Source organism: Glycine soja, chromosome 16, assembly GCF_004193775.1.
Source record: "Glycine soja cultivar W05 chromosome 16, ASM419377v2, whole genome shotgun sequence".
Taxonomy (NCBI): domain Eukaryota; kingdom Viridiplantae; phylum Streptophyta; class Magnoliopsida; order Fabales; family Fabaceae; genus Glycine; species Glycine soja.
Genome location: NC_041017.1, coordinates 5,999,661 through 6,012,308, shown reverse-complemented (window position 1 = coordinate 6,012,308; position 12,648 = coordinate 5,999,661). Strand labels below are relative to the sequence as shown.

The following is a 12,648-nucleotide window of genomic DNA, read 5'->3' as shown; positions in this document are numbered from 1 at the left end:
TCGAGATTGCATGTATAAGTTATGCACCCGTGTTCTAATGATTATTTGCTTCAACGCTCGTCTACCAAAATATCCGTTATGAGTGAAATCCATGATTCACTAAGTAAAGGTTTAAATAGTAAGATACATTTATTTGAAATTATAATTTTTGAAATAAGGAAATTTGGATATATTTTGAAAATGATGGGGGATTGCGAGAGATTTTCAAAATTAATGAAAATTATGTGTTTATTTATGCAAAGTTGTAAGTATAAGATGCTACTCTTTCTCAAGGATCATGAGATGTGATTCTTCGCCAAGATATACTTTTCCATCGAAGGTCATGAGATTTAACTATTCATCAAAAGAAATGAGATGACTAATAGAACTAATCTACATGCAAAAAAAACATAAGAAAAATATAGAATTCACCAAATTTTTTGCATTCAAATCATTACCTTTCTTTCCTTGTGTGTGAAGAATAAATGAAACTATTATTCTATGAATTGTCATTGACAACACACTTGATTGTGGATGTGATAACCATACCAAGTAACTTCGTTGTATCCTAAAGAGGATCCCGTCAGACACTCTATTACTTTCAATTTTAATAAAAGGTTGGCAAAAATAAATTGAATTTAAAGATTCGTGTTTACCCTCACCTCGAAAACTTGCATCTTCTATCTTCTTTGTTATAGAATCATCATCATTAGTTACACCAACAAAAGTTAAAAGAGAAAATATGTTATGCACTAAAAGTATAAAATAATATTACATAATATATAATAAATTCGTTAACTTTTAAAATAATCACCTTAAAAATCATATTGATGATAATTTCTGATTGGATGAGTGTAAATATACTTTACATTGTCAATGTATTATTACTTTTTTCTTATCAACAAATGTTATTGTTAATAGAAAATTTTTGAATTATTACTATGAGAGATTCTAACCATCAAATCAAATTATAACTCCTCAATACAGACTATTAAACTCAAAGTTAAATACTTAAATTGACACATTCCCTAAAAATAAAAAAATCTCAATCATTATTTAGGTTGGGTTACCCTTTTTGGCATGCTTGTAAAAGTCTAAAATGAAAAATAAATAAACAGGCATTGCCGTTGTCAGTAAACTTTGTTGAACATAATTATTGTCATTTCGAACTACCCTTTTTACTTTTTTAGTTTCCAAATTTAGGTGATTGATTAATTGTTTCCCATCCTAATGCCTGCAGAAAATGAGATTTGGCTTTCAACATTTTATTTACATATCGTAGAAGCAGGAAAGAATATTTAATTTTGCAATTATATACGAAAACGTTTCACCAAAAATGATAACAAAACAAACGGAACAATTAAGTTTCCTTAACTATGCTATATACCAAAACGTTTCAATGTCTGAAGATGAAACAGCCTTTAAAATTGTAACCAAAATTCTAAGTTAATAAAGGAATAGCCAGACGCAAATACAAGTACGAAGTATCTAAAGATGGAGCTACAACAATGTATGTTCCCAGATTCTATTTTTTTTGTACAACATAACCTATACGAACTACGAAGGGACGCGATGCTTTAGCCTCTAGCCACCAGCCAGTATTTATAAAAACAAGAAGGTTGATGTATTACTTCTATTTTCATTGCAAACAGCCCCAAACATAGCTTAGTTTCTGTTCAAACTGTTCCTCTATTGCCATCACAGCCCAAAACTGAATATATTACCCTTCTAGAAGCTGAATGCTTCCATAAGAAAATATGCTTCGTCCCACTTATGTTAATGCATTAATTTGGGAACTTTTTTGGGATCAAGATTAAGTATACTTCGATCCTCAATTTATCATACAATATGTGCATAACTTTTAATCAATCTCACCCTCTTCTACATCATTTACAGGATTTGGAATACAAGGTGGCTCTCCTTCCTCCTCTTCATCGTCGGCTTTGATATATAATCCTAGTTGTTCCAAGGGGTTACTACTCCCAAACTTGAAACTACCCAGACCATCCTGAGAGTGTGCAGGACTCGTCTCATCTACAGAACTTGGCAATTGCTCAGCAGGTACAGCTCTAAGCATTTCCAAATCTTCGAGAATCCGAGAATTCTCATTGATTTCAACAGTCTTTTCCATCTGCGCAGATGCCAGTACATGCTCCAATCAAATCCAGAGTAAACAAGCAAATAGATGTATTTTTGGCGAGAAACTGTTATTTACCTGGAGCAATGCTTGCCGTGCAGCTTCTCTCTCAAGCTCCCTTTTTCGTCTGGCTTCTGCAGCAGCTTCTTCTTCTGCCCGCTTTCGAGCATCTTCAGCTGCCTTTGCTTCTGCTTGTAGCCTTGCCTTTTCTGCTCGATAATGAGTTGGATCAACAGAGAGGATTAGTTATTAAACAGTCGTCTGGGCAAATCACTTTTATAATAGCACACAAGTATGATGCTTAAAGCACCTTTCTTTTGCTCCATCTCCAGTTTCTCCCTTTCCTGGCGCAATTTCTCAGGATCCCCCTTTTCACCCTGACCCAATTGAAGCAAATCAGAATACAGATTCAACAATGATCAGAAGGATAACATGAGTATAGCAAGTTTCGTGGAGAGCTCAAACATGAGATTTAACTTACCTGTGTGAGTGTCTTTTCTCGAGCTTTCAAGATGGTATCAAGAAATCGTTTCTTCAATACAGCAGCTCGATAAAGTTTATCGGGTGAGACCTGTCTCTCAGTTGGAGCACTGTCCCCTACAACATTGAAAAGATTATCAGTGTGTAATCATCCTACATAACAGTAAAACAATATCTTCCAAAATCCACCCACTCTTACCATCTTGTTGGCAATCAGAATCAAAAGAACTTGGCTTATGCTGAGAGTTATCCTCAAGTTGATCTAAGCCACTAACAGATTCTGTGTAAGAAATAAAGGGTCAGAGTCTAAGTCAGTATAGCAATGGCCAAGAAACTTAGTTGTAAATAATATTAAAGGATAACTAACACAGTTCACGGCTAGCAAGTAGCAAGTACAGAAATATAAACTTATCACAACATTGATAATATTAGTCAAGTAATAGTCCCTAATCCAAGTCTGAAATGTATCAATAAGAACATACAGAGATGGTTTCACATCAAATCATTGTTACTTGAAAATAAGGCTTATAAATCATAATAATTACTGTATATAATTAAAGTAACAGGAACCTTTTCATTGACTTTCTTACACTTCACTTGGGTGCTCTTTCAAATTACTTTTTGAGAATACTGTTCAGTTTCATTAAGTTTGACAATGTTTACAAAAAACAATTCATTTTAAAAGTTTTTATTTTTAGTAAAGTTTGGTGTTGAGTCTTGACAACTTGTTCAGAGTTTATGCATGCTCTCAATTCCAGAAACTCAAATATGATTTAGGCTTAAATTCCCAAAATTCAGCATTACTTTCCCCAAAACAATATGAAGAGCATATCAAGATCAACTAAACCTTTTTTCCTGCTAAATCTTGGTAACCCATGTGTTTATTTTGGGGTCATTATAATATTCCATCACTAGTCTGACATGTTAAATGGTATTTCTCCGATGAAACTATTTTGGTATTTCATCAAGGGTTCATTCGATTACACAAGCTCACTTAAAGCTATCAAATCACAAATGCCACAGTTTTACTGAGAGACAACAGAAGGTAATGGCGCAGAAAATGTTGGTGTACTCTTAGCTCACAAGAGTTTATTTCTACAATATGCTATCTTTAAAATGATCGATAATCAATATGAATCCTCAAAAATCAGTTCACCAAAGGGCAACCTCAGCAGTCAGATTATGCTAAAAATATTAACTTGCAGCACCAGGATTACAGAAAGCACAGTATGTATGGCACTGACTAAAGATATCCAACTAAGAATCTACAGAAAAAGATATTGTGGAATAAACAATCCATGCAACACAAACAGGAGACAAACAATGGGAGGGAAGAGTCGAGTTTTAGTTGTGTAAGTTGACCTCTGTTTCATATTGCAGATCATACTAGATCAACTTTAAATAGCACAAAATGACAAATAATTACTCACGATTTCTTTCAAGAGTAGCAGCAGCCATGGTCATTTCATCCAACTGAGCTTCAGAACCCAGATTTTCTGGTGCCTGAAGAAGAACTTCAATGAATAATTATACTATATATAAAAAAAATCATACAGGATCTATAACAACACCCGCAATCAAACAATAAAAATTAAGAGATTACTAAACAAAAATAAAATCTCATAATAATCAAACAAGACCTTTGCTACATTTGCTGGACTTGCTTTAACATCATCGGCTTCGCTATCAGAAGAACTATCAGAGTCTGTATCTGCAACACAGACATTATACATGGCCACTAATTAACATAAAAAAGCCTTCGAATTAAACATCAAAAGCAAAAATACAGGCACATTAGCCCTAGAAATTACTTTGGACCTAAAACGTAATGCAACAGCATGCGCTACCCATAAAGAACTATTGATGAGGGAGAGAGTCTTATCCTTATTGAAAACAAAAAAAAATGCTATGAAAATGTACAACAAGAAAAAGAAGTGTGTTTGTGTGTGTGTGTGTGTGTATTCTGCAAGCAGTTAGTAGCAAACTTGTGATCTATTCAATATTTTTTTATGAAAACTTAACTGACATAATCCTTACATGTATTATGAAATAAGAAATACATCTACTTGCAAAAGCACGCACCAAACACAATTATCAAGTGCTACATTTAAATATTGGCACAAAAAAAATACACAGAGCACAACTTTCTCTCCCTAAATAAGTTTAAAAATAAAATGACTAAAGTTCAATTCAATTGTAACATCCCAAATTCTTAAAATCCTTTTATCCAAGATGGAGTTCCCATTTACAAGGTTTATTTTGCCTTGAGTGGGGGAGTAAGAAGATAATCGATTACCATTCTTGGAAACTTAGGCCAAAAACCAAACCTCTGGGAGTGCCAGCCAATACACCGAGAGAAACACCATCAACATTTGTTTAGAGGTGAGTAGAACAACCTCTCTTCTAAACTTCAATTGGAGTTTTTGGTAAGAGTAATTGGGGATATATGTGTAACCTAATGATTTCTTGGGGAATGAGATTTCCATTGGGTTTTGACAAGAAAATTGGAGATTTTTCAGGTGGTTTAAGTGTTTGTTTGAAATATTATTGTAGGTTTGTTCTCTAATGGAATTGATTTCTGTGGTGGTGGGTGGGGGTTGAATGCCCCATTGTTAGTCATTCAGGATGGCAACGTTTATTTTCTGGGAAGGAATTACAGAATACATTCTATTCTGAAAATACAATGAGATAAAACATACCTCCATCTAGGATGGAGAAGGCAGACAGATACCTAAAATTTGAACTTGTGATGGGATACGAGATACCTCCATCCGGACTGGGAAAACAAATATTTGATTATTGAACATGCCTACAACTGGGATGAGATAAGAGTTACTTCCATTTCGGATGGGAAAAACAGTAGAACGCCATTGTATGAAAATGAGCTTATAAACCTTAGAGAATCTGAAATTCACACTGATTCCAAAAACCAAAGGGTCAATTTAAGTGATTCCGGGAATCACCGGGTCCTGTTTACAACTAAATGCTTTGGGTATGGATGTCCAACTTTTTAAATCATTTTTTTCTTTTATTATGAAGTGGATAGTGCATACTTGAATTAAAGAATTTTTTTATGAGTTTATTTTGTAGATACCATGGTTGAGTTTTTCTATTATTGCATCGGCTAAGAACACAGTTTGCAAACTCCCTTTTTTTTTAACTTGTTTTATTTACTGGGATTCTATCTCACTAAAAGTAATGTTTCCAAAATCCAGAGAAAGACAACATCGGTGAGGAGACATGAATACTCGGTATTTCCTTAACTTAGTTTACTTTTAGATTGGTTAGTATTTAATTTGAATAAATGGTCGCTTGTGTCTGAATAAGTATAGTTCTTTAATATGTGGATTAGCAAGTAGATGCCCCAATTTTGGGTATATTGATTTATTTTCCTTAAAAACTTGTTCATTTGCTATTTTCAATATGAATGAGGAATTATTTCAAACCTTGTTTTGAAAATTTAAATTTTGGATGAATAATTTAATTACTATCATTACTTATTTTTATTGTAACAATGGGTGTTAAATCAACATACAGAAGAAATGTCATGACTTAAAATAGCCATCCTAGTAAGATTTAACCATCTCTTCCCTCTGACTTCTCTTTCCTCTATCCATCTAAAGGACAATCTCATCCTAAGAGGTGACATCACAATATAGCTAATATCCATTAACATATATATCAATTATCAAATATGATAAGACTTACAAATCACCTGCCAGCCACCACATGATTTAACATTAAAATGTGAAAACTCACTCCCTTATTTGACAACCAAGCAATTGCTTTCTATGTGATAGCAAAATGCAATTCACTTGTTTTCACTTTGCATACATGTTAACATAGACTTCAAAGATTATTTTCTAAAAATACATTATAACAAATGAGCCAACTAAATATGAAATTGAAGGTAGACATACTACACTGGTCATGTAATCAAATCCATCAACCACTGTCACATTCACATATGATATGATGAACTAAGATTTTTAATTAACTAATTGTCACAAAAAACATGGTGGTATTGGCATGACGGTAGTAAAATAAGCAGGCACCCCATTTCCCTTTTTCAGCATGTTGGGGCACTCTGCTGAACTCTGAATTAATTGACAGTGATAAGTAGTTCAAATTATAGGACAGCAGCACGTTTCTTAGTTGTCAGGTAGCATGCAAAATTTGGAGTAGGTTTTCAGAGTATTTGGAGAAGCTCTATTGTGCACATATAGATATAGATAGTAGCTGCTAGTAGCACAAATGAATGATATTTCTTTTGTTATGAAATTAAGAAATACACAGATGGAGGATCACATAATCTTGAATTAATATGAAAATTAAAAAGCATGATATGCATAATGCAAACATATTGTTTTTCTGAAATATCCATCTTCCAAAACCATCAACAACAAAAGACTGGAGAAAAAATTACAGGTTTAAAAACATCAGAAGGAATTCAAGCTACATTTAGGGGCATTACTTGATTAAATAATAAGATATTTCCAGTGTCATGTACCAAATATATCCTATTCCTATAGTAAAATCTCCACAGACAAAGGAACCACTGTCACTCTAAGTATTCAAGAACATCATAGGGAAATTTAAATCTTACTTACCATTTGAGCTGCCTGGGCTTAGGCTTTTGTTCACTCTGTAAGTTGTATCCTTTTCAATCTCCACATGAGAATAGCTTGACACAGGGGGCTCATTTCCACCAATGTCCACCTCTTCATCCGCTGGATCATTACCTACAAGTAGAACAAATTTAAATACAAAAAAAAATACAGTATCCATTTACATGTGTACACACAGACACAAACACAACACCTTTAAATGGTTGCAATGAGGAATTGCTTGGTCCAGAATCATTCAACACCTGCAACAGAAAACAGATAACCAGAAGTCAAATCATGTGTGTGTAAGACTGACATCCCATTGTGGAGAAGGAGATGGGTATACTTCAAACACAATGTGATAATAGCTTAATTTATTAAACGGTTAAGTAGTAGGGAGGTACCTCTACTTCACATGCTTCAACTTTTGCTTTGTTCTTTTGCTTCTCTTGCAAAAAGTCATCCAAAAGCTTTCGTAATGTGAACAGGGTATCATCACTGAGATCATCAATATCGATCTCAATCTCGTCATCTCCACATTCTCTACCATTTGAACTATGTTCTTTTAAGAAATCAATGATATGCATAGGCATTTCTCCCAGAAGAGACTCCAATTCTCGACCTAGATCATGCTTCTCTTGATCCGACATAACCTTCTTTGTAGGTGGCATAACTTTAGGTTGAGGGGGTAATGAGGCAATTTTCCTCTTTTTTGAAGGAGGCGCTTGTCTTTTAGTTTTTACACCTTCACTATTGTCTGGCTTTGCAGGTATTGGCAGAACATCACTTTTTGGCAGTTTCTTCTCAATTGCTTTCCATCTCAACTCAAAATATTTATTGAGGGTATCAGCCATGAGATGGACATCATTCCCAGACGGATTATAGTTCATTGCATTTGAAAATGTAAGCTTAACATCATCAGCAAATTCCAGTGGACCAGCATATTCTCCAGCAGCTAACTTGCTTTTTACTGTTCCCAAATCCATTGGACGCTTAATAATAGTGAAATAATCCGGAAGATTCAACTTCACCACATCCACAGGGGTCTTGAAAACCCAAGCATACTGGTGACTCATCAACCGTTTCAACAGCAACTCACAATCTTTCATCAACATAGCATTCGCAGTGGACGGTGAAGCAGACTGCACTGCAGACTCAAACTTCCCAGAAGAACCCCGGTTCCATCCACGAGACTTCTGATTCTTATTACCCGACGGCTTCACTTTATTCCCCGGTGCAGAACTGGACATTGATGGCTTTTTATCCCTTTCCACTCGATGCCCATTATTCCCATTACTACAGCTGAGAATATCACTGGAGGACGACAATGCAACACCATTCGTCCTCTGCTGTTCGATTTTCTTCTGAAGCAGCCGAATCTGCTCAAGCTCAGACCTCAACCTTTGCACCAGATCTTTTCTCTGAGAAAGTGGCATATTCGACAAGGGAACAACTTGCACGGGAGCACCAAACGCATCATGGCGACTCGAATTCAAACTAATACATTTCCTCGTGGGGATACTCGAATCCTCCGAAACTGTAATTTCGGTATCTATTCTTCCCGAGCTACCAGAACCCTCAGATTCACCAGCAGTATCTAGTGCATTCCCAAAATAACCCCCAGACAGCCTACTCTTCGATATCACCATGTTCAATTATTCAATCAACCAAAAACCGCAGCTCCCCAACAAAACCCAACGGCCAAGTGCAGTTCAGGATTACTGTTGAAAGTTACACAGTAATTAAATTAATGAAACAAACTAAAAAAAAATCAATACCGTGCTCTCTGCTACTTGGAACCCTAGTACAAAAGGGGGAAGACAAGACACCGAAAATTAAAGAAACAAACAAACTCAATAAGTGCGAGAAATTCAAATCCCCCTTTTTTTATTAACTCTAACAACAACAAGAAACACACTGATATACAACTGGTGTAGGTAATTACTACACAGCTTCCACCACAGAGGTTAACTTCAAAATGGAACCAAAGACCCAAATCAATTACCAGCTACTAACTGAAAGCAGCGAAATTCGAAGTCCTTTCTTCTATTCAGGGGAACAGCGAATTCAGACGCGGCGGAGATAAGAACCCGAAGAGGAGAAAACTCGGCGAGCTAGGGATGGAGATCGCGGCTCGAGTGAAACCCTAGCTGAATTTGCAGAAAACGCGTTTTACTGAAAGCGGGAACTTAACCGGAGAAGAAGAAGAAGAAGAAAAACGACGTCGTTGCAGAGGGGACGTTTGTGGTTGAAACGAAGGAGACGAGAGTGAAGCGAAGAACATAAGCTCAGCTCTCGTCTCCTTTAATATAATAATAATAAAATAATAATTCCGCCTTTCCTTGCAATTTGCATCGCTTGATAACGAGTCTCAGCCGTACGATGTACAGTTAACGGATGCGATGCGACCTGGTGTTGAAACTTGTGATAGAGACCGAATTTTTTGAATAATTTGGTTATTATACACAATTTATTATCTTTAGGTTAAATTAATTAATTAACTGGTTTTAAACGATTTGAACTTTTTTAACTACGTCTTTAGAAAAAAATAATTGTAATTGATTTCATAATGTTGTCAAATTATTTTTTGTAATTGAGACTTGAAGTTAGTTAATGACGATTAAAATTGTAAAAAAGAGGTATTTTTTGTGGTTTTAAAAATTTTAGAGACTCAATTAAATAAAATTTGCATGATTAAGTATCTAATTATAATTTTTTTAAAACTTTATTGGGAATCAATTTAAAAATAAATATAAAAGAAATGAATAATTAAAAGAATGAGTATACAAATAAATATAAAAGAAAGAGCGAGAGAGAAATAGGTGGTTAAAAGAGAAATATAAAATATGTGTAGTTTGTTTGTTTGCACAATTGAGAAAAGAGGATGTGTGTTAGATATTGAAGCAACTAAAAGTATGTTGGAATAGGCATTGTGTCCATATTGAACTAAAGAATCATACTTTTTCAAACAAAAACAATTATGTTTATGTGTAGCTTTGATCTCAACTTTCATTTGTGTTAGACCCAATTGTTTTTCAAACACACACTAATTACTTTTAAGTTTAAACTTTTTGACATCAAAATAAGAAAAACGATAAAGACTTGCATGGACTAAATTGATTGTGAGGTGTTGGACACATTTGATTTAATCAAATGTTGTCACTTCATTGAAAATATTATAAATTGAAAACAAAATTTTTTAAATTGAATCACAACCACCAAAATTATATTTGTATAAAAAATTGTAGCTTATATTTATATAAAAAAAATTGTATGTGAGTGTGTAATAAACATTCCTCTATCAACTTATTTGTAATATATATAAAATTTAGGTTAAATGTTAATTTTAATCCTTTATATTTTAGTATTTTTACATTTTAATCTTTTGAATTTTAAAAATTTTATTTTGATTCTTTATGTATTTGAAGGGTTTTGTTTTAGTCTTTTTTTTTTAGCATAAACGTCAAATATATAAATAAAAAAGTGTGATGTATTCTTTTATGCTAATTGAGAAGATGATATAAAAAGTTAATTAAAACAACCTTATTTCAAATGGTATCTATGTTGTTGAATTTACCAATGATAGATGTTTTATCAAATTACAACATGTATTTGAAGTAAAGTAGCAAACCAGAGAAAAAAAACATATTTGTATATTGCCCATAGATTTTTTTTTTAAGAAAACTAATTGTTTCTTTCCACAGAATAAAGAAATAATAAAAACTAATTGTTTTGTATATTGTCCTATGAATATTGGCAAATTATTTTACAAGTGTGACTGACAGCTAATATTGTTGAGGGTTGGATCTGAATAATAAAATTGGTTTTAGGTTTGGGAGATGTGAGATTCGGATCTGGCTGTGGTCGGTGGGATCAGCACGATCTACTCTTCTAGACTTTCTATTCTTATTTCATTTCTTTATATCTTATTTTATACCTTTAGACATTTTGAATAAAATGAAATAGATTTTTTTGTCAGGAAATAACCAGAGAAATGAAATTTAGATGTAAAAATTAAATCATGGAAAAAAAAAATTTATTTTCGTTTTTAATTTTTTTGGAACGTTTCGATTAAAAAATCATTATTGTTTTTATTATACTAAATGGGAAGTTTCTATACTTGTATTAGTTGTATTTTGTATATGAGTTTAATTTTAATTTACCCACTTGAATTCACCAGTGACTTGAACTTATCTACTTTGACCGGGTACTATATGAGTATTATTTGATTTTATTTTTTTAAAAATATAGCTAACTATCTCCATACCCATATCTGTATTATTCACTCTTATATTCTTTTATGACTTTTTGTTACAACGTATATACATATAATATATATAAAATTTTATTGTTATAATTTTATTTTTTAAATATAAGTTAGTTAGTTTAATAATTGAATGATTTAAATAATAATAATTAAATAAAATTTAAAATTATACATTTAACTAAAACATAATTTAACTTTAATTTCTTTATTATTTTTATTTCTTATATATTGTTTGAATTAAAATATAATTAATAACTTAATATATAATTTATTTAAAAATGTATAAGTAAATTAAAAGCATACATAAAAGAAGGTGTGATGATTTATATATAAGTATATTGAACCTGATAAAACTTGTTAGGGATGAAAATGAGCATTAAAATTTAAACTGGTCTATTTATTATCCGAACTTGCTCTGATTTTTCTGGGAATGGGGATTACGAAAGTTAAACTCATCCCCAACTCATCCTGTTCTGATCCCTACATATTCTTCATTCCAACTATAAGTGTATTTTAATGGCAGTACATGCAAAAATGAATAAAGAAAATATAAACCTACTTTATAAGTTGCTTATGTAAACTAGCTAATAACATATAAACAATACTCTTTTATGGATTTGAGAAAAGAAAAATATTTAATGAGGGGAACATTTTTATAAGAGTGTGAAGAATAAATTTACGTCATACAGTTATTCATAGATGATCAAAATTATTATTAAGTGATAATTTTAAAAAGTAATATGACTTAATTATTTTATTTTGATCATCTATGGTAAGATAATTGGTCATTATGTATTCCTATTTCCTCCCATCCTCATATATATTATATATAAAGAGTGAGAGAGCATTGATTGTTAAACCAGAATTATTTTTATTTTTAGAAATAAGAATTAAAATTATAAATTATTAGAAAATATATGAATGATCACGCTTGAAAGAAAAATATGATTATAATTTTTTTAAGTGGTCATGTGATTATTAATTAAATTTTAATCTTTATCATTCATGTGGAGTTGTATGATTCAAATTACAATTCTCATTTCTTACAATGAGAATAAGAATTCTCACCTGAAATGTTTCCTATACATATGAAACATATGAATGCAAAACTTAATAAATGAAAATAATAAATATATTTAATTAAATTATATTTGAATGCTTAATATTCAAAATTAAAT

The 12,648-nt window shown here is 32.3% G+C and overlaps 1 protein-coding gene across 2 annotated transcripts; it reads right to left on the bottom strand.

Annotated features, from left to right (window-relative positions):
- Window positions 1-1,332: 1,332 nt before the first annotated feature.
- Window positions 1,333-9,511, bottom strand: LOC114390094 (transcription factor GTE8-like). 2 transcript variants are annotated; one of them, XM_028350780.1, is made up of 11 exons: window positions 9,209-9,511; window positions 7,608-8,924; window positions 7,418-7,466; window positions 7,207-7,338; window positions 4,237-4,307; window positions 4,027-4,099; window positions 2,796-2,876; window positions 2,598-2,713; window positions 2,427-2,493; window positions 2,195-2,325; window positions 1,333-2,110 (listed from the first exon to the last, which is right to left on the bottom strand). In XM_028350780.1, the coding sequence occupies exons 2-11, from the start codon at window positions 8,850-8,852 to the stop codon at window positions 1,841-1,843; spliced, it is 2,235 nt and encodes a 744-aa protein (XP_028206581.1). In that variant the 5' UTR covers window positions 8,853-8,924; window positions 9,209-9,511; the 3' UTR covers window positions 1,333-1,840. The 2 variants fall into 2 exon arrangements, with proteins under 2 accessions (XP_028206581.1, XP_028206580.1); XM_028350779.1 differs by having other exon boundaries at window positions 7,608-9,511.
- Window positions 9,512-12,648: the final 3,137 nt, after the last annotated feature.